The following is a 26210-nucleotide window of genomic DNA, read 5'->3' on the forward strand; positions in this document are numbered from 1 at the left end:
TTTATCATTTTGATTTTTCACATTCAGATTCTAAATTTTACCTTAATATTTAACTGATGTCCATATAAATATGTCACTGTCCAGTCTGCTATAGTTCTTAAGATTCCAACTCTTATTAATAGGCAAGCAAAGATTCAGGCATATGAGATAAATTCAACACTTTCACACATTATATAAACTTTTAAATGAGTAACATATATAGTAATCCTAAGGATGGTTCATAATATCAATAAACATCAGCTGGCTTAACTATGGCATTTATTATATATGGTTATTTTTTTTAATTCTTTGGTATTTTAGAATTCTGTTCTCCTTATACCTCTTAGTTGAAAATGTCTTATAGTTCAAAGATGTCTGCTTAAGAGCTAATCCTTTGGGCTCTGTAAAATGGACCTTTTGTCTAATCAATGCAAATTGATTTTCCTATTCTATATTGACCTCTTAACCCACTGACTGTCCATGGTAATTTCTTTCTTCACCTGATAAGGTACCTGATCTATAAGAAGTCAATTATAATTAGTTCGGAAACTAGAAATTTAAGTTTGTAAGAGAAAGTCAAATGAAACCATATATTTTTAAAATAGTTTAATTAATATTGTTATTAAATAAGACACATACTGTTTATCTAAATACTATCTTCTACATTTATAGAAGCTTTATTTTTATTTTTATATTCCTAATATCATTTGATAAATAAGACATTTGTATATCCTAATTTAGAAATTAGATTTACTTTATGCAAAAGCCTTCAGATAACTAATTTTCTTCAAGTGGCTGTCAAATTACACCACTAATGACTATAAAATTTGTCAAAATTATATAAGAAGTTCCGTGAAACTTGCCATTGAAATAAAATGCACAAATATACTAAATGGTATTTTTCCTCTTGATATAATTTTTGTTGTGGTGGTATAGTCTTTAAAAGAGATTGGAAAGCTTAACAGTCATTTGAAAAGTAGGTATAGCAAATTCTATTTATATGTTATTTATATGTATAATATAAAATATATGTGTATATAGTATGTATAATGTATGTATAACTCTTATAGTTTATTCTTTATAGATTCATTATGCTCAATACAGAATATTACAATTTTTTAAAATTTACTCTCTCATGTATAGTAAGTTAAGTCATCCCTAAGATGCAGCTTGATACAATACAGTTGACTTTTAAGGCAGATCCTGCTTCTATCCCAAAACCACTATTATTACCATATAGTACCATCTTTAAGGAGGGCCATGATACATATAAAACATCCCAGTTTCATTGGCAACCTATCCCTATGTAGTAGACCTTCAGTCTTAATTAAATAATCTAAAATTTTTCTGCCTGATCCTCTTGTACACATGGAAGAACAGTAGAAAGTATTTTTGAAGAAGAGGGAAAAAAAGAATGACACCTTTAATGCAATTGTTACTTTTTTGAGGATTTGTTCTGTTTTATTTTTTAATTAATGCTATTGTCCTGTATCTGATTGTGCCTTAAATCTCTCAGCCAGTTTCTGTTGTTGGTTGACAGGAAAAAGAGGCTTGAGGAAAGAAACAGCCTGTTGATTACAAATAAAGACACTTTCTCAGAGAAAGGCCTGCCCCACTAGCCTGGGCAATATGTGGCTTGGGCTGTCCTAGAGAAATACTGGTTATCATGATTATCAGTTCTTTGAAGACAGTGTCCTCTGAGCCAGCCCTTAGAATGGACACACATGCAGTTCAGTAGTCTTTTGGAGCATTAAATCACTGCAGAAAAACACATGAACAGGCTACACTGATTGGTTTTGTTTTGCTTTCCTTTGTTTTAAAGTTCCTTTCTCTTTTCTTTCCCATCTCTTCTTCTTAGTAGCCATGAGATATTTTTCATAATAAATAAACTAAAATATTTCCAAATAAATCTGCTAGTGAAACCATTCACCAGGAGAAAGCACAGAATATTAATAGCCATAGCACAATGAAAGAAATATTAACAGCTTGGTTTGAGAGCAAAATAATAATAATAACATTCAATATATCCATTCTTCTGAGAATCTGTAATCACTTTGGCCTTTTTTTACCTTTTTCTTTTCCCCTGAGGTGTTTTCATTGCAGGAGTTTCACTCTACTGAGCTAAGTTGCAGGATCCTTTAAGCTAACAAACATCTTTCAGATACTTTCCTATAGTTTTTTTGTTCCAGATTATTTAATGCCCCCTCAGGAAAGATAAATTCATTTCTGCACACATTGGGGTGGGCTTTTGGAAAGTGGTGTGTTCATTTTCTGCACAAGAAATGGATCTTCTCTAGGATTTTGTACATCTTGATTTATTCTTGGCTTAGAGTTTGAAGTGGGTGCTCTTCTAAAGGGATTTATGCATAGGTTCACTATTTTTGTAGTTATGGCTTATATGATAAGCTTTTTATATTTAAAATCAATATGTAATCCTGTGGAGGAGCTTATCCCCTAAAACCCCATTTGTAAATCTATTTTAGCTTTGTTACACAGCACAGCCACAGTCTTCCATAGATTGATTAGGTACAGCGGTAGAATCCTATCAAATGGCCTGCTCTGATGATGATGCAAACTCTTTCAGGATTGCTAGTTGACTGGAACTAAAGATAAGACTTGACTGCAATCCCCCAATGTGCTCTTTACAAAACTAGTGTTAATTTTCATCAAAGTGCCAGGCTTATTTATAGTGGCAAGGTTGAAGGTTTACTACAAGAACTTTAGGTCCTTTCTATTAAAGTGTTTATAGGTATTTCTTTGCCTTTTTTCCAAGGTAATTATCAACTTCAGCAAATAAACTGAATCAGGGAATGAATAATTGGCCCTATATATAAAAAAAGAGTTTTTTGAATTAACGAAACAGCTCAGTGCAGATAGACATAAACAGAATCTCTTTATTTCAACACTTTGGCTCAAATGCAGCATCAAAACTTAATCCTATTTGTTGTGAGAGGATATGGCTTTTGTAGCAAAAGTACACTGGAATCTTTAAATTAATCAGAACCCACATTGTAGTCTGTCCAAGCCAAAGTCAGTGCATCTGGCTAGCTGTTATAGGTGAGTAATCCTTTCTTAAAATGTATAACAGGTAACACATAAACTTACATTCAGGCTTTAAAAACATGACATTATGTCTAGGTGAAGCTATTTAAAGGGGGATTTAAATTTTTTTAAATTTAGGCCTTGAATATACAAATGTGAATCTTGATCAGTTTGAAAGGTGTTATTAAATTTTTTTAATTCATCAAAATTTAACTTCCCAAATTACCATTGTGTATAAATTTACTCCTGTGAGAAAGCAAACCCAAAGTAAAAGTAGTTTTGCTGGTGTAAAATCTACTCACTGCACATAGCTTTTTTTCCCCACAATTTGACTAATTATTTGTAGATAGATATTAATGTGGTAATGACAGATTTAATATGGAAAACCCAAAAATTTATACTGAAATATTTAAAATTTAATGTCAGTTAAATTTGTAAGATGATGAAAATTACCTAAATATTCAAAACTTAAAAAAATGTTTTTGTTACAGTTTTGGGAAATGTCATTATTGAGCTAGGAGAAGATTAAGATTTTTTAAACTATTCCATACTTAAGGGACTAAAAATACAAAATTTTCTCTCTTATCCATATTGTTAAAACCTTATTTTTAAAAAAATTAATTTTTGATATTTCTAATTATTAATTAAAACCTTAAAAGTGGCTGGCCAAGTATAGAGAAGGAATAAGTTAATTAAGATTATGTGTCATTAAAATTATTTTCTTAGTTTAAAAAATTTTATAATTATCAACTTAATTATATGTCTTGAGTTTATGGTGGAGAAATTTTATTTCCCAGTATTAAAGCTCATCAAAATGTTTTGGAAGTAAAGAATTATAAATTAAACTTAGAATGATTTCTTGAGGTCAGAAATGGAAAAATTAATATTTATCAAAGTTGGTAATCTTAATAATTATAAAATTTAGTTACAAATCTTTTTCAAATTTAGCAGGTTTTTCTCAGAATTAATACTTCTAGAACTATAGTTACCTGAAATCAGACCAGATGACCTTTAAGATCTTTCCAACCTGGAGAGTCTATTAATTTATCTCCTGTAGTAGAATGAAACTGATTAAGAACAAGAACCAGATTAGAAAATTGTCCAGCATTCCTGACCTCAGTTGCATTTAAATCTAAGGAATAAAATTGTGATAGATATGGCTTTTCTTCAGTTTTGGTGTTTCGTTATTATTTTTTAAATTCTTACATTCAGAAAAAAGCTTTCCGTAGAAATAGTTTCTTTATTTCTCTCTATGCAATTGAACACTTCTTTTTAAAATAAGAATGTAATGTGACCAATTATTTAATGTACCTATTTGTGTGATGTTTTGTATCAAATGAGGGTAATTAATATATAGCATGTTTAATATATGTGTGTGTATGTATTTGAGATTATAGTGATAGAAATAGTGATAAAATAGAATATTCTAGTTTTTTGCTGCTATTCTAACCTTTATTGCACGATGATGCATCTAATTTTTAATTTGTAAATACGAGATAGAATTCCCTCTAGCTCCATTTGCTTTCATAAAGCTGCTGAGCAGTTTGCTGTCTTGAATAAATTTTGCTTTGGAGGGGGTCGGGGGGGGATTTGAACCAGCACATTCTTGTGCGGTTTGTGAAGATTCACATGGTAACCAGCGGTGTGCATTGTTAGGTTTATCTGAATAAGCACCAGCCCTGTGAGTTTTAACATGATTGCCCAGGGCAATGGAGAGAGAAGAGAGAAACCAGAAAGGATTGCACTTCTCTGTTTTTTGGAAAGTGCATTTGCTGGGGGAGGGAGCTACAGGAGTCAGTGGCCAGGGTATTTTTTTTTTTCCCCCTCCCCAAGCTGGTGTCCTGTTTCCCTTTAGGTCCTCATTTGTTCGGCTATCTGCCTCATCATCTACTTCTTCTTTTCATTGTTTACCTTCCTAATGAGGGAGGCGGGGTAGACTGGAGGTTGATTGACAGCTACAAGCCCTTGCAGTCTGGCCAGAGAGCAGTTGGCTTTGGTTTCAAAAGTGCTTTAAATGTTCGATTTGGTCCTGTTTTTATTAAACGAAACTGCTGCTCATCTTAAGGAAATTATCAGACCAGCAAAGATTAGGAAATATATTATTGGGGCCTAAAATCTTCAAAAAACTGCCCCTACACATGGAAAGAGCACGGCCCATCGGATTTTCCAACCTTAACATGGGGTTTCAAAAAGAAGTATGTAATTTTTCCTTTGCAAAAGTGCTTTGATTTGAAGCCACGCAGCAAACCTCTCCAAAAGAAAACTGGCTGTGATGCGATCGAGAGCTGCAGTGTAATATTGCAGAGCAAATTTATTTTTTACTTCAAAGAAAAATGCTAATTAGCCGATTCACTACTTTTAAAGTTATTGTGAAGCATATGGCGCCCAGTGTGAGATACATCCAACTGCTAAAATAGAGCGGAGAGGAAATTAGCGAAGAATGGGCTGTATGGAGTGAGCTTCGGGGTGGGGGAGGAGGATAGGTTCTCAGGCAGATTCTCTAGCCTTTTCAGGAGGATTTTATCGCCCATCTCTGCTTCCCGCCTCCTCATTTACCCACATCCCCCACCACCAACCCTCCGGCTGACCTCTTCTGGGCCTCCAGCTCTCCCTCCCCCACTTTGGCTGAAATCAGGTGCGCACCTCCGGCTGGCCACCGGCGCGCACCTGGTCTCGTGAAGGCTTCAACCCGGCCATAGCCGTCTCTTATCTACGGAAAATACTTAGAAAGCAGGGTTTTAGGGGTGAAATCCTCACCACGACGGCCAAACTCCCCGTGAAACACTACTAGCTAGTGGCTCTGTGATATGTTTTGCAGAGAAATAAAAGGAAACTGGAAAAGGCGGGAAGGGGAGGGTAAGGTGGGTAAGGAGCCTCTTGTCCTCTGCAGACTGGCAGAAGACCGAGGCCCAGAAGCGACGCGAGCAACTCCTCCTGGATGAACTGGTGGCCCTAGTGGACAAGCGCGACGCGCTCGTCAGGGACTTGGACGCGCAGGAGAAGCAGTAAGTGGGTGGTGGGGTCGGGGATTTCTATCCAGAGGTCTCCAGTGGACCCGGGCAGCCTCTCCCTGGCCCCGCAGTACCCAGTTCCCTCTGGGGCTTGGAATTCGGAGCGAGAGGGGAGTGCCGCTCTGCCCTCCACGAAGAAAAATAATTTGGTTTCCTGTTTGATTTCCAGGGCCGAAGAAGAAGATGAACATTTGGAGCGAACTCTGGAGCAAAACAAAGGCAAGATGGCCAAGAAAGAAGAGAAATGTGTCCTTCAGTAGAAACCGGACCAGAATCCTGACCAACATTTTATTAGCCTTGGGTTCCCCAGACCATAAAAAAAAATTCATTCTCGTTGATTTAAAACTTTTAACATTTTGTTTGACCGGATTGTACTTCTTTACCACCACCACCCCTTTTCCTCCCTCCTTTCCAGATTTTGTACAGAACTCCAAAATAGCTTTGTTTAAGGGTTTTTTGGTGTGAATTAATCATTTCCTTGAAATCATGTGAAGTAGATTTGCACAGACATCTTGTGAGTGATTGGTATTGGGAGTGTTCAAGAAACTGTTCAAAGAAAGAAAACTCTTCCCTCATTATTTTCCCTCATTTTTTGATGGAGGAACATTTTAAAACATTTTTGTTGTTGTTGTTGTTGATGTTGTTGTTAATAGCATAATGAGGGGTGGGAGGGGGCTTAAGAGGGAGGGATAAAGAAAATGTCATGAATGATTTTTTTCCAGTCCTGCCATATGTAACACTGAGTCTGTTACCTAAATTTTATAGTTAGATCATATTCAATTTACTTATTAAACTGTGTTCTGTTTACCAGTGGGATTTTCTGCAGTTGTTTTACATTTCACTGTAAAGATAATAAGAGTACTTCTCCTCTGCTTTCTTCAGAGGGTGGCCTTTTAACGTAGCCTGAGACAAGTCCTGTGATTTGAAGGTGAGCAGTAAGAATGGGACTAATTGACATGCATCAGTTTACAAAGACAGTCTTATCATCTGAGAATGCACCATCTTTTTCTCTGGATAATTATTTATTACATCTAGCTTGGTTCCCACATTTTGTTGGGTCTCAAAATTGGCTCAAGAATGCTGTTATTATTTATTCTGTATTGATAAAATCTGTCTTGCCATTATTGAGTAAATCCAATTAATATTTTCTTCTCTAGCATAGCACTGTCATTTTTTGTGAAAATGGTTATCTGTTTATTTATTACAATACTGAGTCATATATAAATTTTCAATAAAAGCAGAAACTTTCTTACCTTAAACACTGCTGCTGCTTCTTTGTAATGAAAACTTGACATTGGTTTGAGAGAAGTTTTTGTATTCATAAGACTTTTCATGTGGAAAAAAAAAAAGGTCCTCTTGAATGCAGGGCAGAATACTGGGTTGTATTTGGATCTGAATAAGTTTACATCACCCCCAAAGGGGCCCTACTGACACACCAATGTGAATTGAAAAGCAGTTGGTCACATTTTCTTAAGCTGTGTAAACTAGCATGTTTTAAAGGGTCATCTCTGTTAAGGATTTGAGGAAATTTGTGAATCCACAGCACTGAAAAAAAAAAAAAGCTAATATGTTGTAATTTGCAGTTGTTATAATTTTGTACTCATATGAGGAATAACTATGACTTCTGATAACCCTCCAGACTGTAGGTGCTGAAATGAAAGGAAGAGGGGTTATTGTTGGAGGGGAGGAGGAGGGTGTGTGCAGGTTTGTGTGTATGAGATGAGGGAAAGGGAACTTTCAACAAGAAGTTCTAAGCTACAGAAAAAAACCTGGCGATTTTATGGTAGTTTCCATTACTCTACCAGGGTGACTGAAACAAAGCTCGTTCAACAAGTCTGGAGACAGAGAAAACAGTCCACTAGCATTTATACGGTAACCTCGATCATAATGCGTACATATACATACAAATATTTATACCAGTACACACAAATTCCTTTCAAAAAGTATGCCACCGCCAGTCTCAAAATGATAAAAACCACCCTAAGGTAGAATTTCATGACAAGAATTTAAGGAAGTTACTGCAAAGTTACCAGAACTAAAAGAAATCGGGTATTTGCCCTCTTCATTTGAGCAGAACAGAGAAAGCTACGCTCCCTGAGGGAAGAAGCTCTCAGAGCCCGGCTCTAACCCTAGGGAAACCGGCAGACGGAAACCTCAGCCCGGAGGAGCCTGGGACTTGGGCGACCGGCGTCACCCACTCCATTTACACAGGATTCGAATTCCGGGAACCTTCCCTCCCCGCGGAGCCTCGCCGAGAGGGGGCTCCCCTAAACCGCTCCCGACCTGCCAAGGGACAAACCTTCGCTAGCCCCAGACTTGCTGCCCCTCTCCCTGCCCCTCCTGCCTCAGCCCCGAGCTTCGCGGGGTTTCCATTTGGGCTGCTTTGTGGTGCCCGCACGCCCCGCAGCGGCCCCCGGGGAGCGGCACGGTCTGGCCCGTGGCGAAGACGCCGCGTCCGGATTTCGTCGCGTGGTGCCCAAAGTCTTGCTTCCCGGGCGCAGGCGCGAGCCCAGCACGCCCAGAGGCCGTGGACCCGAAAGCCTGCGCGGCTGCAAAAGAAGCTGTGGGCCCGGGGATCGCCGAGGTGGAGGAGGAGGAGTGTTGGCAGCGGGCTGGCTTGGGCACAGCCCCGCGGGCCGGTGCAGAACTTCCGCCCCTGGCCGGGATCCCACGGCCCCGGAGCCAAACCCCTCCCCCGTCCCAAGTGTCCTCCGGAGTCTGGCCCAGCCTCGAGGTCACCTGGATGCTAAAGCCAGGGCCCAGCTCCCACGCCCCCTCCTCGGCCCGGGGGCCTTGAGCTGAATCCACCGGCTCTCCCCAGACAAGGGCCCCCTCTTCCCCTCCCCGAGCTGCGGCCGTTGCTGGAACGGTCGAGGCTTCAGGCCCAGCGTCTCCCACCTGGATATTTGCCTAGCGACGTGCTGCCTGAGTCCTTTCCGCCGCATACAAGAAACTTTCATCTCAGTCTCCCCCTTTTCACTCTTCTCCCTCTCCCCTCTCCTCTCTCTCTTTTTCTTCTCTTAATCCCGGGGTTTTACGGGTTGAGCATTAAGAAAATTCGCCTGCAATTTGGGATTAGATAAATACTCTCATTAGGGGGTGGGGGGGGGGAGGAATTGTGCTACTTGATACCTCCCAACTTCCCCGAGATCGCGGCCGCATCTGGAACCGAGAGAGCCTGGCTCCCGCGTGGAGGGCCCTGGGGACCGCCAGAGCACATTCCAGCGCGCACAGCAGCCCCACCTTGCCGGACCTCGGCCCAGCGCCGCCGCTGCAGGCGAAAAGGGGCCGGGAGGAGGCGGGAGGACGAGGGTTTGGGAGACCCGGCACGCACCGAAGCCTGAGAGGACTAACTCAGGCACACAGCGCGCAGGCCCCGGCCGGGATAGCGCCGGGATAGAGGCGCGGAGCCGCAGCTCAGGGGAGTGTGCCCAGCGCGCCGGCCAACTCTCCCCGGCAAACTAGTGCGCTCCAGTCAGCGCTTTTCCCCAGAACCGAAGGCGGGGGCTATATTTCGTTTCTTGCTTTAAATCTGCGCATCTCGGGGGCTCGGAGCCCAGGGCCTTGAGAACTATTCCCCCGCGGGGGCCTGCGCGAGCCTAAGGTGTGTCCCCACTCGAGTCAGCGCTGCGCTCTGCGCAGTTTCTTTTCCTGTTAAGGCTTTATTTTGTTCGTGTTTTTCCTTTTCCCTCGTTCTTTTATTGTTTTTGCTCTCTCTTTCTCTTGCTTTTGTGAATGGGTCGCGGTGTCTTTGTTCTGGAGAGAAGCGCCCGTGTCGCTGACTTTTGTGAACCAGAGAAGGATCTTGTAAAACCTTTTCTCCTTCATACTCCCCCCCCCGCCCCACACCCCTCCTCTTTTGCCCCTTTGATTAGATGTTCCCTCATCGTAAAAAAAAAAAAAAAAATGTAATTTCGTTAGTCTGGCGGCCACTTTCTTTGAACATTAGCTCGCTTTCAGCTCCAACTTCAATTAGAAGGAGTTGATTTTGAGAGATCAACAAAAGAACCGACCAAAGCCTTATTAAAGGTCCTAAGAAGATCTCCCGGGTTCTTTGAGAAGCAGTTAAGGAAACACTGTGCCCTCCATCATATTCTGTTACCGTATTTTATTCGGACTCCAAAGGAAAGTGTCGCTTGGGGGAGGGGAAGCACTTTGATGAGCGGCGGCCGCGGCCCCTTTTCACTCAGCGGGCTCCCCCGTCCTTCTCCGCCACCTCCTCGCCCCGCGCCTGGTGCGCTCTCGGTGCCCTACCCCGCGGCCCCGCAGCGCCGGCGCTCCCCACCGCGAAGCGCCCGGCGGCTCCTAGACTCGCCCTCACACTTACTCCGGTTCAAACTTTTCACTCCGCCTGTTGAGGTGGAGGGGAGGGGGCGGGGGGAGATTAAGAAGAAGCGATAGGAATTCCTCGAAAGGGGGTAAGTAAAGTCGGCCTAATATTCAGGAGGAGGTGCCATTTAAAAGAATTGCCTTACTCAGTGTTGGGGCGCAAACACTTTTTTTGCGCTTTGAAAAGTCCACCCAGGTAGACGTGTTTTGAGAAGTTTGTTCGACTGGGAAATGGGCTTCGCCAGTACGAACTATCCGGGGAGATCGCTCAAGGAGGCTCCGGCGGCATGAAGAAAGGAAATTGAGGGCAGGGTCTGTGGCCACGTTTTCCACCAGATTGTCCCTAGTAAAAGGAGCCAGTGTGAAAGACAAAGTTTTCTATCCAAACCTTTCGATTCAGAAGTACAGTGTATGTGTAAAGGGGTGGGGACGCTGGGAGCCGACATTTCAAAAGAAGCTTTCAGGATTTGCAAACACCTATCGTGGGGACTGGGAACTCCAGGAGACGTCGAAGAGCAGGCAAGTGGCCGTGCCTCCCCTGCGGGTGCCGCTCAAGGGCACTGGAGTCCTGAGGCGCCGAGGCGGGATCTGCGCACTCGGGACTGCTCCCGCGCTCAGCAAAGTAGCCCAGACAGCACGAGTCGCCCGCCGCGTGGGTCTGCGGGTGGTGGCCCGGTGCATGAAGACTCCGGGGCCCGCGGCGTCGGGAGAGGGGCCGGAGGCCCGTTCCCCTCCAGCCCGCAGCTCCCGGCTCCTCGCGCCCATCGGGTGGCGTGCCAGAGAGCGAGGGAACCGGTTCTCCAGCACCTCGCCTCCTCTCTGCCACTCCCTCCAGGGCGCCAAAAGGGCGAGAGAAGGGCGGGGAGCCCCGCGGCGGCCTCGGGGCCAGCGTTTCCCTCCGCGGCCCGGGCTCCCGCGCGGCGCTCGCCTTGCCGGTCTTGCTCTGCGCTGCGTTTGCCAGTCTAGCCCCGGAGTTAGCGCGCGACCGGGGCGGGGCGGGCGGGCGGGCGGTGAGGGCGGGGTGCAGGGGGCGGGGGAGGGCGGGGGAGCGCGGAGGTAACCCCCGGCTCGTGCTGCCATTGCCCGGCTCCCTGTCACTCAGCCCGCGCGGGGCCGGGGATTGGCAGCCTAGCCCCGTTACGCACTCACCTCGCGTTCACATACCCGGGGAGGGCAGTAGAAAGGTGATCAATCTTCATCAGGCTACATTTCCAATCACCTAAACACCCCGGCGAGACAAGCCACTCCGACAAGGTAACTCGCTTGATTTATTTAGTTTGCAAAGTGCCTCTGCAGGACTTCCCCAGCCCCCACCGCCTCCACGCTGCACGGAGTGCCACGGCAACCTCGAGCCACCTCCCAGCTCTGCCCCTCTCACCCCCACCTTCTCCTTGCGGCCCCCTCGGTGCGGTCCCGGGCGAGGCACTGTGTCGGGAGCGTGTGGGGCTTTGCAAACAAAGTGTCTGTGCAATAAAGTGAAACCTGGAGAGACACGCACAAAGCCACTAGAAAGAAAGAGAAAGGGAGGAGGGAAGTTGGAGAAAGAAAGAAATCCGGCGAGTCCCTGACCCACCGCCCGGCCCCGCGGGTAATTCCTGTGCCGCTCTGTTTTGCAGGTTGGCCGCGCAGAGGGTCTGTGTGAGGGCGTGAGGTAGATGGTGAGCGGCCCCGGCAGCTGAGGGCAGGTAAGGAGAAAGCCGCTGGTCGCCCGGGACTCTGGGAACGCTTCGGTGGCTCTTGCCTCCCCCTCCTCAAACTGGTCCCCGCTTCCCCGGTCCCTGGCATTGGGGGGGCGGGGGGAGGGGCTGGGAAGCCACCTGGCTCCCCTCTTGCTGAGCCGAGGACCCCGGAGCTCCGCTGCGGCCCCGCACCCCTCCCCCGCCTCCTCCGAAGTAACCCAGCTGAAGTGCTAAGTTTGAAGAAAGTCTTTGAAAACTCACATTGCAGTCTAGCAGAGTCGCCACAGCTGAGTCCCATTCTCCCTTGGGCCCGGCTCTTTCCCTTTTGTCGCCTTCCCTGCAAACCGAGTTCTCCCGGCCCAGGCCGTGGGTCCCTGGGGAGAGGAGCGGGAGACTTCTCTAGCTCTTAACTTCTTTTTTCCCTGAACTCTTCTAGCCCGGGTCCCAGGTCTGCTTTAAGTTCCTGTGAAGCGGGCTAAAGCGACAGGTCCTCTGGGGTCTCCGTCCCACTCTTCCAGCGCTACTTCCTGATTCCTGATTGTAGCACCTCGGTTTTGGGGGCAACTTGGGGAAGCCAGGTGTCGACCTTCCTGCCCGGGGCAGCGCGAGCTACGCCGCAGAGGCCTAGTTCTCTAGTCTGGATCGGGTCCTGGGGCGCAGGCTCAGCTAGTAGGGTAAGCGGGAAGCGCACCAGACCTACTGCACTGAGGCTTCCCAAATCCGCCAGACCCTTGGGGCGCTGGTCAGGTCACCTTTCGACCCCGGCCAGGACCCCATTGTCCGCAGCCAGGACCGGCTTGTTCTGGGGAAGCATGGCCTGCGGCTGTGGCGAGGTGCGGGTGATCTCGGGCGGCCTGTTTGAACTGCCACCTGTACGGTGGCGCCTTATGGTCGGCTCGGCCGGACCTGGGCTCGAATCGGTGGTCGAAGTGTGGGTGGGATTCCGGGTAAGCAATCTCTCAGCGGCCAGGCACCGAGAGGTAAACCTGAAGAGCGGCTGTGGTCTCTAGGGCCTGGACCCAACCCCGGAGACTCTGGAAGGAGGTACTCTACTCAGTGGGCAATGCGTCCCGGAGAGGCCCAGGTGCCGCGAGCCCTCCGCAGTGCCTTACCTTGGCTCTCTAGAGTCTACCTGTCCGTTCCACTTTCAAAAACATTTGAAACAAAATGAAACAACCCCTCATGCTCTGGGTCTCCTGCCGCCTTGAGGTCGAGGGGATGTTTGCTTGTGTGGTGTGATGCCTTCTCCCACCCGAACAGATTTTTGCCTAGTCTTGGGACCTAGCACACTCTGCGGTTTGGGCTCTGACCTCCCAAGTTTGCCCCTGATTTTAACCTCTCCTCACTCCTAGCGTCGCCCTACGAGTGTCTGGCCCATTCCAAGCCCGAAAAGAGGTGATAATGATCCAGAAATTTTACTTTTCAAAGAAGCTGTGGTCTTTGGGCTAAGGCCTTATAGAGCCGAGTTTTGCACAGATCCATAGCCTGCGTCACCTCCCCAATCCTGTACTCCTTCCTCCGGCAAGTCCAGGAAGCCGGGATGTCTTGGAATGACGGTTTCGGTGTGTCTTATGTTTCCATAGGCCGGGCCCCCAGACTCTACAGAGATTGAAGGACTGCGCAGTGGGAGCCCCGCACTGCGCCTGGCCCCCGGCCCCCTGGATCCGTCGGGGCGCCTCCACCCAGCTGTTAGCATGATGTCTTACCTCAAACAACCCCCATATGGTATGAATGGGCTCGGTCTAGCCGGGCCAGCCATGGACCTCCTACACCCCTCCGTGGGCTATCCGGGTGAGCATCGACCCCCACACCCTCCTCCCTTAGAAATCTGGGGAATCCCCAGCCTCTGGGTTTGAGCACAAATTTTGTCCCAGATTAGGCCCAGGGAACCGGTTGCCTAGTCTCTTACATTGCAGGGCGCGCTGACTCGAAGGGCAGATCGTGGTCGGGAAGTGGGGCCGGGGTGGCTAAGACGTGAGACGTGAGCCCTCCAGCCCGGCCACACTGGCAGCTTCTCTCCAGTTGTCATCCCACCGCCAGCACAGGGCGCATTTACCCACGGATTCGTTTTCCATGGGTGGGGTGTGTGTGAGAGAGAGATCGAAAGAATCTATGCCTTTCCCCCTCAACACTGAACGAGGAGTATGGACACTCGCTTGGCCCTGACAGGAAAGGCCGAGCTTGCCTTATGCAAAGCGACTGGCTGAGGTAAGGCAGAGGGATTCTCCCTCCATAATTAAATTGTCCTCTAGATGGGTGGCCTGCACCAACTTCTGCACTGTTGATGTGGACGACTTGAGCCAAATCCTGGCCTTCTTGTCTAGGTTCCTTTTCTTCACCTCCATTTATTACCTCGGAAAGTGTTTTCCAGGACATGTTTCGGCACACCCCTTCCCCACCCTCCAGTCAGGGAGAGTGTTGGCAGGGCGGGGGGGCAGCGAAGGAAGAAAGATTGTATAACTTCTCTTCCTTTCTTATCCTCTGAGAGGCAGGGAAGGGGGCAGCCCTGGAGTGTCGGAGACAATCAGGAGTGTCGGTGTGCCGTTCAGGCACACCTGCAGTTTCTCCCACCTGTGGCCTGTCAAGCTCGCCTCCCTGGGGAGTTCTTTTTTTTTGCTCGGAGCCCGGCTTTCTTTTGCAACGACCTGGTCCAGGGCCTGCCAGAGTCCTGTCCGTACACTCTAGCGCGAGTCCGCGTGGCCACCACTGACCCGACACTCCCCCGCGTTTCCCTTCAGCCACCCCGCGGAAGCAGCGACGCGAGCGCACCACCTTCACGCGCTCTCAACTGGACGTGCTCGAGGCGCTCTTTGCCAAGACTCGCTACCCAGACATCTTTATGCGCGAGGAGGTGGCGCTCAAGATCAACCTGCCAGAGTCCAGAGTTCAGGTGCGCGCGCGGGGGTTTCCAGGGTCCGGGGAGGGGTGCTGGGGCTGGCTAGAGAGGGCCTGGTTGGGAAGTGGTCTGGTGTGGGGGCGGGCTTACAGGCTGGGCAGCCCCTCTCAGACTCCCCCTAGCGCTGGGCCCGGGCCTGGCAGAGAGGCCAAAATTAAAGGAACTAGCTTAGAGCCCTGAATTGGGCCGTTGGCCCCGGGGCGCCTCTCCGAAGTCTCTTTTAGGATTGCAGGAGGCCAAGCCCGACACTTGTCCCCTGCCTCTTCGGCCACCCCAGGGCTTGGCAGTTTCTTACCGGGTCTTGAATTCTGCCTCCGCCCTGGCCTTGCTTCCCGGGAATCCTGGAAATGAAAGAGTGGGGCTTGGCCAAAGCCTGGTCCCCTGTCTGGAACTGTGCCCCACGGGTGGCGGCAGTGTGATTAGACCTTTTTCTTTGCTCTGAGAGGATGCTGAACGCAAAATCTGGCTACCAGCTTTGCTGTTTCTGGGTTTGTGTGTGTGTGTGTGTATGTGTGTGTGATGAAAGGGCCCGGAAAATACTGATCGGATCATAACTCAGAACTCTTCTCAAAGGCCTTTTATCTTGCCTTTTTCCTCCCAGAGGCTCGAGAGAACAGGAATGCCATGTCTTGTACCCGGGCCTTCCAAGAGGAGTGAGAACTTTATGACTGTCTTATTTGGTTCCCCACTTGGAGCCAAGAAGTTCAACGAAATTCTGTTCAGGCTTCCTTCCGTAGTCCCCCTCTAATTCAGCTTCCTGCTCCCACCCAAATTCTCTGCCGGCCCAGCACCAGGGCTCCGTGGGGCAGAGTGGCTCCGGCTTAGACCTGGTGACTGTCCCCCATTCCGCGGCGTGCTCTGTGCCTCGCCGCAGTTTCCCGAGCTCTATTCACATAAGACAGGGCCTCCATGCATTCACAGGTCTGTTGGGAAGCGGCCAACAGCAGCAGTTTAGAGATGGCTGAACTTTTGGCTGGACAGACACAAATGTTCCGCCCTCCGACAGAGTTGAGCTGGGGGTGGGGGTGGGGAGGTGCACATCCCTACTTTGCCAGAGGAGGGTCTTTGAGCAGAAGGATGGGGGAGGGTGGAGCAGCGAATGCAGGATCTGGCCGGGCCGGAGATGGGGAAGGGTGGAGGCGTCGATCGGAGAGGGATGCGGTTCCTAGGCCAGAGTCGGTCCAAGAGGCAGGGGAGTGGCAAGTTCTACTCGGCCCCTCACACGCTCTTCCCCACTCGGCCTGCCGCAGGTCTGGTTCAAGAACCGCCGCGCCAAATGCCGCCAGCAGCAGCAGAGCGGGAGTGGGACCAAGAGCCGCCCAGCAAAGAAAAAGTCGTCCCCGGTGCGGGAGAGCTCGGGCTCCGAAAGCAGCGGCCAGTTCACGCCGCCTGCTGTGTCCAGTTCCGCCTCGTCCTCCAGCTCCGCATCCAGCGCCTCAGCCAACCCCGCGGCGGCCGCGGCTGCAGGCCTGGGCGGGAACCCGGCGGTGGCGGTCCCGTCGTCGTTGAGTACGCCTGCTGCTTCGTCCATCTGGAGTCCGGCCTCCATCTCGCCCGGCTCAGCGCCGGCTTCAGTGTCGATGCCCGAGCCTTTGGCTGCACCCAGCAACGCATCGTGTATGCAGCGCTCGGTAGCCGCAGGAGCCGCCTCGGCCGCAGCCTCCTATCCCATGTCCTACGGCCAGGGCGGCAGCTATGGCCAGGGCTACCCCGCGCCCTCCTCTTCCTACTTTGGCGGCGTGGACTGCAGCTCGTATTTAGCGCCCATGCACTCGCACCACCACCCGCACCAGCTCAGCCCTATGGCACCCTCCTCCATGGCGAGCCACCATCACCACCATCCCCACGCACACCACCCGCTGAGCCAGTCCTCAGGCCACCACCACCACCACCATCACCACCACCACCAGGGCTACGGCGGCTCGGGGCTCGCCTTCAACTCTGCCGACTGCTTGGATTATAAGGAGCCTGGCGCTGCCGCCGCATCCTCTGCTTGGAAACTCAACTTCAACTCGCCTGACTGTCTGGACTATAAGGACCAAGCCTCATGGAGGTTTCAGGTCTTGTGAGCCCAGGAGTGGGAGGAAGAGGAGAAGAAATGCAACTACCTGCGCCCTCCGTGATCCCCGTCCTGTTGTTGCTGCTGCTGCATCGCCCGCCTTTGCCTCGGCTTCCCCAGACCCGAAATTTCATGCCCCCAAAAGATGCCCATTGCTGCACTGCCGCCCTCATCTTTGTCCACTTGCTTGGGGGATGTGCAAACCCTACCCACCCCTTGGATGGGGGGACCGGTGCTTCGGCTTGGCCAACAAGTTCTATCCGGGAGAGCTGTGTGCTCCCCTCCTCAGCCCCCACCGAACTCCCAAGTCGCCCACTTCTAGTCTTTCTGGGCAGTTACTATGTATGCACTTGCAGCCTTCGGAGGCTCTTCGCTCTGTCTTGCTGTTTGAGCCCTACACTTTAATTTATTCTTTCTGGACACTGGAGTCACTAACTGGCATGTGTCTGCCTGTTGGGAGTGTACCCACACTCTACTCCAAATCAAAACAACCACTAAGCGTTTCTCGCCTGCAGACTGCCACCCCTTCAGCTGCCCTCAGCCCAGCTCCCCGCCTGCAGGCCAGAGCCTGCTGGCGTTTCCTCCTCTCCTGCGTGACGCGCTCGTGGGAGACCCAGGGGAGGAACGCGTCCTTAGCCTCTTGCGCACAGCCCCGCCCTGCGTAGAACTGGCCCAGGCTTCCGCCTCAGCGGGAATGCTGTATATAGTCAGGTCCGTTCCAGGGACCACTTAAACTTTTTAGTTGCTGTTGGTTGAACTGAGCATATCTTGTCTTAGAGCCCAAGAAATAGAACTTTAAGATATATACAGCATATATATATATATATATACACACACATATATATAAAACAAAAGCAAAAAATATTTTCCCTCTGTCCCCTTTCCTCTCTTTCTTAAACGATGGCGCTTTTTACTTTTTCAGTTGTTGCAAAATTTCCCTGCCGTCTCACACCTTCTCCCTCTGTGTATTTATTACAGAAAATCGTTTGGTTTTAGGAAGCTGCGCGCGGAGAATCGGGAGGGTCCTGGAGTCTGAAGGAAAGAGTCAAGTCAGGGCACAGGGGAGGGGTTTAGGCTGGGAGGGGGCACAGGACTGAGCCCTTCACCGGGTCTAAGCACATGGTCGCAGTTCTGGTTTAGAGACCAAAACCAAAAGAAAGCAAAAAGATAAAAATATAGTATTATGGGGGGTGGGGGTGGGGAATCCAGGCCCCAAACCCAGGTTCAATTCCTCCGTCGGCTTCTCTCTCTTTAAACAACCCTGTTTTGTCTAGTGAGTTTTTAGTGCACCTTCATTCTCCGAAATCTACGGAGAGCCCATGCCTGTATATCAATTTTGGCTTTGGCCGTTTCGTCCAGTAGGTGGGAAAGTAATTTGTAAATTTGATTTGTCCGATGTGAAGATCGCAAATTACTTGTTGAAATGTAAGGCAGCCCTTTTCTTCCCCCCTTTATCTACATTATTTCCCGAAAATAAATGCAAATTAATGAACGATTTGTCAGTGTTGCTCTTCTGCTTCCAGCCCAGGTCCTGGTCTTGGGTGGGTGGAGGGAACTAAAAAGAGGAAACCTCCGTGTTAATAACCCGCGTGTTAATAACCTATGTGAAGCTGCAGGCCAAAGAAACGCTCTCCTAGAGAGGGTCCCCCCTCCCACCCCCCGCGTCGGTCAGCCCGGCCTCTTTCCCCAGGCGTTTTGACCCCGTATCCCCTCTCGCCATCGCGGACAGAGACAGGTGTCAGGACTCAATTCCCGAAGCAATTCCTTTCTCTTTAGAGGCAGGAGCCTGGCACTGATTTCTTCACCCTAATTGCCGCCTGCACCAGAAAGAAGAGGGGGAGGGGAAGAGGGTCGGGAGGCGGGAAGGGATAGCTCTGTAATGCTCTCAGAGCTGAGCCAAAAAGGAAAAGAAAACAAAACGACAAAAAAACCGATCCGTGTCTTGCATGTTGGCAACAGACAACCTTCCTTTCTGCTGAGCTGTCCCGAGTGGCTTCATGGCGGCTGGGGGAATCCGAGTCATCCCTTCCACGTGCTAAGATGTCCCTTTAAACCCTCAGGCCCTGCCAGAAGTAGCCAAACTATCTTTGTTCGTATTAAAACGCAAAAACAAAAATCTAGAAGAGTCGATAGGGACGCGTTTCACTTTGTCAGGGGAAGCAGACTTCTGGATTGCAGCAGGGGGTCGGAAGGAGGGTTCCACCTTCCCTGAGGAAGACAGGGGTAGAGGTGGGGGTGGGTTGGAATGATGCTCCAGAAGACCCAGAGTCCCGATCCTTTTTGGTCTGAAACCTCCTGGGCGTAAGGCCCAGAAGCTGCTCAACTTGTCCACAGGAGGGAAGGAAATAAGGAAACAACGAAAAGTTTCCTGCGAAGTGACCGACACACCCTATTCTTTTTATTCCGTGTGAGAACTGAGAGCACAACTTGAGGCCGGGTTTGAAGAACGACCCCTCCTCCAGGGTTCCATGCCGAGCTGTCTCATGGCTGCGAGACCCGGCTGGAGTGAAGCTTTCTCGGCCGCGTCCTCCCTCCGGACTCCGTAGGTTCCGGCTCGGGCGCACCACGCCTTCCTAGTCTGTAAATAAGCCCAGCAGCCCCCTACTCCGCAAAAGTCCGCAGGTGGGCGCAGCCGCGGCCTCGCTGAGCGTCACCCTGCGGCGCCGCCGGCGGACGGAGATCCGGCGCGCAAGCCCGCTATGCGCTGTGGCCCCTGGGGTGCGCGGCCCGCACGTGCCGGGGAGTCTGGGCCGGTGGCCGGAGCAAAGAGGCTTTTCGCTCTCGCTGCATGGGCTTGGGCGCCCGGGGGCAGGGTCTCCTTGCTCGACCGACCTGCCTGGCCTGCCCCAGTGCCGCCCTGGCTCACGCAGCCGCCACTAGGGCCGCTCCAGGCCTATGTTCTGGGCTGCCTGCGCCCGCAGCAACTTGAGGCGGGTTCTGTGCGTCCCAGCAGTCCTCCTGACTTCGCGGTGGAATGAAACCACGAGACGCGGCTCTGCACTCGCTTGGACAACTGTGTGACCTCCGGAACAAGGTACCCAACCCCCAGGGCCTCATTTTCGTCGCATTTATTATTTGGCCCCACTTTGTCGGGGACGGTTCAGAACCTCACACTTTGGGCCGAGGCTGCGGGCAGGCAGGTGAAACGCATCACAGTGGCCCCGGCCACTCGGCGGCGTCTAGAAGCTTCGGCGCCTGCGTACTTAGGTAGACTGGGGACCAGCGGCAGGGCTCGTGGAGACCCGGCAGGAGTTCCCGCCCGGGTGACGAGGCCTCGAGAAGAGGCACGTGCTTCTCCCAGGGCTTCCCAGCCTGTGCCGACGCCCGCGGCGCTGAGCGGAAACTAGGAGCGGGAAGTTGGTGGGGCACTTCAGGCCGCCGCAACGCGGAAGCTTGGGGGAGCGGGGAGGGTGCGTGGCCGCCGGAGGGTGTGTGGGTGGCTGGAAGGACTTGGGGAGCCCACGCGGCCCCGAGTCCAGGCGTCGGCGGAGGGAATGCTGCAGGTTCCTCCCGGCCGGCCACCTGTTACTGGCAGGTTCTGTGAGAACCGCCCTCGGCTCGCCCTTCTTCTGAGCGAAGAGGTGTGTACCGTTTGCGTTTTGGTGTTCGTGACACAATAGAAGCAACTAGAATTGAAGCAATGGAAGACGGTTAAGCAACTTCAGAACATTTAGTAACTTTAAGTGTTAAGACGTCAACAGTTTTGTTCCTTTGAGTGCTCAACGAAATCTTCGTGTTTTTTACTCATGGCTTATGTTCTCTGGTCAAATTTCGAAGGCAGAAAAGTCCGCCTTTCAGTGAACTTGTGTGAAGTGTTTTATGACTAACGGATAGGTCATATTTGTGATTTTTAAATAAGTTTAAAAAATTTTTGAAACCTCAGGAGCACCGCGTTAATTTCCTGAAGCTTTGAAAAAATTCAGTGAAGTAACATCGTCTGTTGTAGAGCTTTTTATTATTTTATAGCTACTCAGTAGCTACTGAGGGCATATGGAGACATTTCTCAACATTGTAAAAAAAAATTTTTTTTTAAATTCTTAGAGCTATGGGGTATTAAACGTGAGAGGAAAAACAGGTAAAAAGGCGCCGAGTGTCAGCAAATTTATGTCTGGCACATTACAGAGACCAAAAAACCGAAAGGTTTCAATTTTTTTGTGTCAAAATCACTAGTTTTTACATACATTTTGATCAAAATAGTTCTTAGATAAATTTTTTTTTTTTCCAGTTGTGAGAATGGTAAGTTCATTACTTTGGCAGAATAAATGAATGTTATTGATGTCATTAGGCACTGACAGGCACCGAGGTTTTCTTTAGAGATACAGAAATAAAATGTATCTGATATATTAAATGTAGTTAATATATACATTATTGGTAAAGAAAATCTGTATCATTACTATTCAAGACCAAAAAAAAAAAAAAAAATCACTTGGCTGCTGTTGCAGAATTAATTTAAGAACAGCATCAAGATAGATTTATAAAATTCCTTAATTGAAAACCTAACAAGTTCTCAACGAATTATTCTGTTTTCCGTACTCTCTCTCCCTTCCCCCATGCATTTTAATGTCGAAAATGAGAATGAAAAAAGCTCATTATCTCATTAATTTTTAAAATTTTATTTTTAATTGGAGTAGCTCATTAACTTTAAGGAATATTTATATTCAATAGTACCTAAAATAAAAACCACCAACTAAAAAGTGAATGCTCAATAATAACAATGCATTGCTTATTCTGACAAGGAGAAAACATCTCTATTTAAGAAAGAATCTGTTTAATTAAATGTGTGAGTGTCTAGAATACACTTATTTGAAAAAGGTTTTTTTTTTTTTTTTTGGTTGGGGGTGGGGCTGTGTGTTGTAGATAGTTCCTGAAAAATCAATTTTACCTTAGTCATCCTATTGGTATTTATTGATACATGAAAAACGAATTGGATATTTTTGGTGGGAGAGGGAAACATGCGATTTTGACTTAGTAATTCTTTAATCATGCTTTTAATGAGTTGGATTTTTACCTTACTTTAGGTGCAGTCTTTCAAAAGTTTTTAAAAATCAAAAATATTTCCTGAAAAACTTGTTGTTTAGGTGAAATGGCAGTTATGAAAAATAGTAAAAGTTGAAACTGCTGTTAAATATATCCAGTTTTTTCTTAGAAAAAAAAATAAAGCGAACAAATGTATGGTGTGCTCACAAATGTATCACCTAATTATGAAACTTACACATTCATATTTCTATAACCGTTACTTCAAAGATGGAGATAAGATTTAAAATATTTTTGGAGTTTTTCTAATCAAATAGTACAATTAAATGACAACTTTCAAAATTTAAACATTGAAAATCTATTATGTTTCTAAAAATTATACCCCTCTTACTGGCTTTGAATAATTTGATTGGTGACTAATGAAATAAAAGACACAAAGTTCCATTCCACTCCAACTGTCATAAATACTTCGTTTTTCGAAGGTTAATCTTATTAAACATCTTATAAATACTGTTTCAGGAAATTTTAAAAGTACTTTTAAAGTAGATTGGGAAATTATGATTTAAAGGATGAGTCACAATTTTTCCGGGATGGAAGTGGAGTGTAAATAAGTCATAAGTAATTTTGACACTTGGGGTAAAGTTAACTAAAATGTAGGAATAAATGGTCTTTGATTCAACAACTTGGTGTCTAAAGAGCTTATAAAATATTTTAGTACACAAATATTCTTATGTCTCTTCAAAACTTGAAATGCTTATAAAGATATACCATCATCTGTCATAGCTATTTAAATGCAGGAATCATAATTTCTTTTGAAAGTTTATTTTAAAAACTATTGTGAATTATACATACAAAAGAAAGTATAAAATGGGTTTATACAATTTAAAGAGGAAAATTTAAAAGGAACAAGAAGTTCTCAAATACTTTAAAAAGTAGATTTGAGATAAATTCTAATATCAGTGTTTAAATTTGATATAACATAGATTATGTCTGTTTATGTCCCAGGGATATTTCTAAATCCTTTAGTATAGTGACTATTAATATATAAGGACACTTTTTAAGGCAGAAAAACAGTTAAAATCATAGGATGTAAAAGTTCTATAGGCCTTCAAAAAATCCATAGTGTTTCTTTATTCATTGAAAAATTGTGTTTTATATCGCCTTATATTTTAGGACAAAGAGGCACCCAAAGAATATCTTCTTTTTGTTCAACAATGCGTATTTGACCTCATCCAAAGCTGTGGCTACAACTCTTGATTTCATTACTGGTGACCCTCAAATCCTTATCTGTACCTCAGACCTCTCTGTTGGACTTCATATACCTGTACATACACTGAAAAGAGGCCATAATATGATGTCTGGGTCTTGCTTCATAATAATAGAGGAAGAGAGGGAATGGTTGGAATATAAATTAAATAAGATTATTATGAGTTTTTAATTATTGAAGCTGAGTGAGAATACATATAATTTCATTACACTCTATTTTTGTCTGTTTAATTTTTTCCATAATGAGAGATGAGTGAAAGTATTCATTTGTGGAAAGTAGTTTTTGCAGTATATTGAGGAAATTGAGTTCCCCATCTTTGGAGTCCCTACAGTATTGTTCACATATATTATTTTCTTTATCTGCTTTCAAGTCTTATAAGGTTGGTTGGTGTGAAGCTTAGGGTGGTTTGATTATTTACTCAAGAACACATAGTTGGTAAGTGGCAGAACTTGGCAGAACTCAGTCTTCAGATTCCATGTTTGACTATAGGAGCTACCTAAAAATTTCAGTATGTTAACAATTAATTAAGAAAAAAACCACACACCATATTACTTACAAATCAGATTGCCAGATTGATGTCAACGAAACATGCTTTATCTAAGTTCAAGTTGTAAAATTTGAGTTTTGGTAACAAATTTATTTTCTAGGACATTGTTACATTTATCTTTCTGGGCATCTCTTCAATATCATTTAATGAGTGTTCAGAAATATATTAACAGAGCATTAAATGAAAAGACTAGTCATACCAGGTCTATCTCACCTTTTAATTTCTTACTAATACTTAATTTCTAAGTAATTTAAAAATTCTTTTACTGTTTGTTTCATGTTTATGAGTAGTGTTTTTTATTCTTCGCTGAGCCTTTCTTGCTCCTCAGAAGGTTGCTTTGCTATGTTACAGGGGGTCTAATAAAGGGAAAGTTGTGTAAACCAGATACAGAATTGGGACTAGATTAATGACTCTGTAAATGAGGCTTCATTTGTTTGTAAACAGGTATTTGGAATCTTTTTTCTAACTATGCTAACGTCCGGTTTTTAAGTTTGTAGTTTAATTTTTTAAATCTCACTAAGCAAATCCTGTATTTTTAGGGTAAAATTTATTTTTTCAGAGCTAACTCCGCAAATTAAAAAATGCTTAACAAGTTGGGGAATATAGGTAGGATTACTTTACAGATATTGGTTTCCTTTTGTTGAAAAAAACGAACAAACAAGTCTTATTTAAACAGTATCATTATTTCTTCAGGTTTTAAAAACCATTCATCTCATGCTTCTATTCCTGCTACTGACCTCTTCAGTTTTCCTCTTATTTGATGTAGAAAAGGAAAGCTTGTCTGTTTGTGCTTATTAATGTTTGGAGAAGAAAAAGCTAGCATCTCTTTTCTCCCTGTATTTCTTCGTGTGAGGCATGAACCATCATATACTCAGATCAGCACCTGATAATTCCTGCATGCCTTTTTATTTGTATATTTTGGAATTGAGAGTCTCCCCCTGCCCTGAGATTGTATTCCACTCAATAATAGCTAAATCTTTTATTCCAAAAGGGATTAGAAGTCAGTGGGAGTCCGAGAGAGAGGGGGGGGGGGAGGGGGGGGGAGAGAGAGAGAGAGAAAAAGGTATAAGAGATAGGACTAAGTTTTCCTTTACTTGAAGTGCTTGCCGCTGCTGAAGATACATGGTAGGTCTGTTTGTTGAGTGAATGAAAGAATGAAATCCAGTCATCAGACTTGTAATAGATTTAAATGTTGTTTATCTAAGATACAGAGTTGCTTTTTATGTTGCATTCAGTTTAAGTGGATTCCATAGCATGTTTTCTTAATCTCCTTAATCATCTTTAGAATCAAGATCTTTTTGGTTACTTATCACTCTTACATCCTTTGTTAGATGTAAAACCATTTCAAATTCAGTTCATTAAATTTTAAGTTATGAAATATATTTTAAAGTCCACAAAATGTATATGTATCTTTTATCATCAGTTGTCAACTTATTATGAAATCACCACACTAAGGTCAAGGAGTAGAGCATTATTGTGTGCATGCTCAGTTGTGGCCAACTCTGTGACCAAGTGGACTGTAGCACGCCAGGCTCCTCTGTCCATGGGATTTCCCAGGCAAGAATACTGGAATGGGTTGCTATTTCCTTTTCCAAGGGATATTTCTGACCCAGTGATATAACGTGCATCTCCTGCATTGGCAGGTGAATTCTTTACCAGTGAGCCACCTGGGAAGCCCACAAAGCATTATTGGGACCACAGAAATCCCTGAGTATTCCTTGCCCATTACAATCACTTCAGTCTCTTCAGAGGTAACTGCTGTCTTATCATTTATAGTAATGGTTTTCTTGCATTTATTTCTCTTTTAAAAAATTGATCACCTGTATGTGCATTCCTAACCGGTGTGTATTTGTTTTGAATTTTATATGAATAGAATTACTTTCTTAACTTGCTTTTTTCACTTAACCTTATGTTTATAAGGTTCATCCATGTCATTGTGTGTTTCTATAGATTGTTCACTTTTATTGCTTTATGCTGTATAGTAGTCCATTGTATGAATATACTATAATTTATTTAAACTTTTTACTTTGTATTTGAGTATAGTTGATTAACAATGTTTCAGTTGTACAGGAAAGTGATTCAGTTATACATACAGATGACTTATTCTGTTGGTAGGTATTTGGGTTATTTCTAGTTTGGGAAAGTTACAAGGATGCTGCTCTGAACATTCTTTTATGTGATCCTGGTGCACATAAAGATGCAAATCTGTCAAGTACATCCTAGGAGGGAAATTTCCGAGCCATAAGGGATGCATATTTTCAACTTGACTTGATACTGGCACAGTTTTCCAAATTGGTTGTGTAAATTTTTATATTCCCAATAGTGTACGAAAATTGTGGTTACTCCATATCTTTGCCAAAGCTTAGTATTATTAGCATTTTAAAATTTTGTCAATTTGTTGGATGTGTAGTAATACACGTAATGGTT

General features: G+C 46.2%; 2 protein-coding genes across 9 annotated transcripts in view; both read left to right on the forward strand.

Moving 5' to 3' along the window:
* EHBP1 (EH domain binding protein 1) overlaps positions 1-7291 on the forward strand; it is a 355442-nt gene extending 348151 nt beyond the window's left edge. For 6 of the 8 annotated variants that reach the window (XM_027555607.1, XM_027555611.1, XM_027555603.1 and 3 more), the window contains 2 exons: positions 5912-6026; positions 6202-7291. In XM_027555607.1, coding sequence (XP_027411408.1) covers positions 5912-6026; positions 6202-6292 — 206 coding nt within the window. In that variant the 3' untranslated portion in view covers positions 6293-7291. The remainder of the gene's footprint in view (positions 1-5911; positions 6027-6201) is intronic. The other 2 variants (XM_027555610.1, XM_027555605.1) reach the window with 1 other exon arrangement.
* Positions 7292-11463: 4172 nt separating this feature from the next.
* Positions 11464-18490, forward strand: OTX1 (orthodenticle homeobox 1). The gene is made up of 5 exons (XM_027555612.1): positions 11464-11615; positions 11978-12046; positions 13624-13831; positions 14779-14930; positions 16187-18490. The coding sequence occupies exons 3-5, from the start codon at positions 13735-13737 to the stop codon at positions 17003-17005; spliced, it is 1068 nt and encodes a 355-aa protein (XP_027411413.1). The 5' UTR covers positions 11464-11615; positions 11978-12046; positions 13624-13734; the 3' UTR covers positions 17006-18490.
* The last annotated feature ends 7720 nt before the right edge of the window (positions 18491-26210 follow it).

Source organism: Bos indicus x Bos taurus, chromosome 11 (assembly GCF_003369695.1).
Source record: "Bos indicus x Bos taurus breed Angus x Brahman F1 hybrid chromosome 11, Bos_hybrid_MaternalHap_v2.0, whole genome shotgun sequence".
Lineage (NCBI taxonomy): Eukaryota > Metazoa > Chordata > Mammalia > Artiodactyla > Bovidae > Bos > Bos indicus x Bos taurus.

What these genes read in the sequence shown, in the direction of transcription:
- OTX1 (XM_027555612.1), top strand. Translation starts at nt 13,735, where the DNA reads ATGATGTCTTACCTCAAACAACCCCCATATGGTATGAATGGGCTCGGT. An exon ending in CCCCTCCGTGGGCTATCCGG is followed by an intron (nt 13,832 to 14,778) that starts GTGAGCATCGAC and finishes GTTTCCCTTCAG; the next exon opens with CCACCCCGCGGAAGCAGCGA. An exon ending in TGCCAGAGTCCAGAGTTCAG is followed by an intron (nt 14,931 to 16,186) that starts GTGCGCGCGCGG and finishes GGCCTGCCGCAG; the next exon opens with GTCTGGTTCAAGAACCGCCG.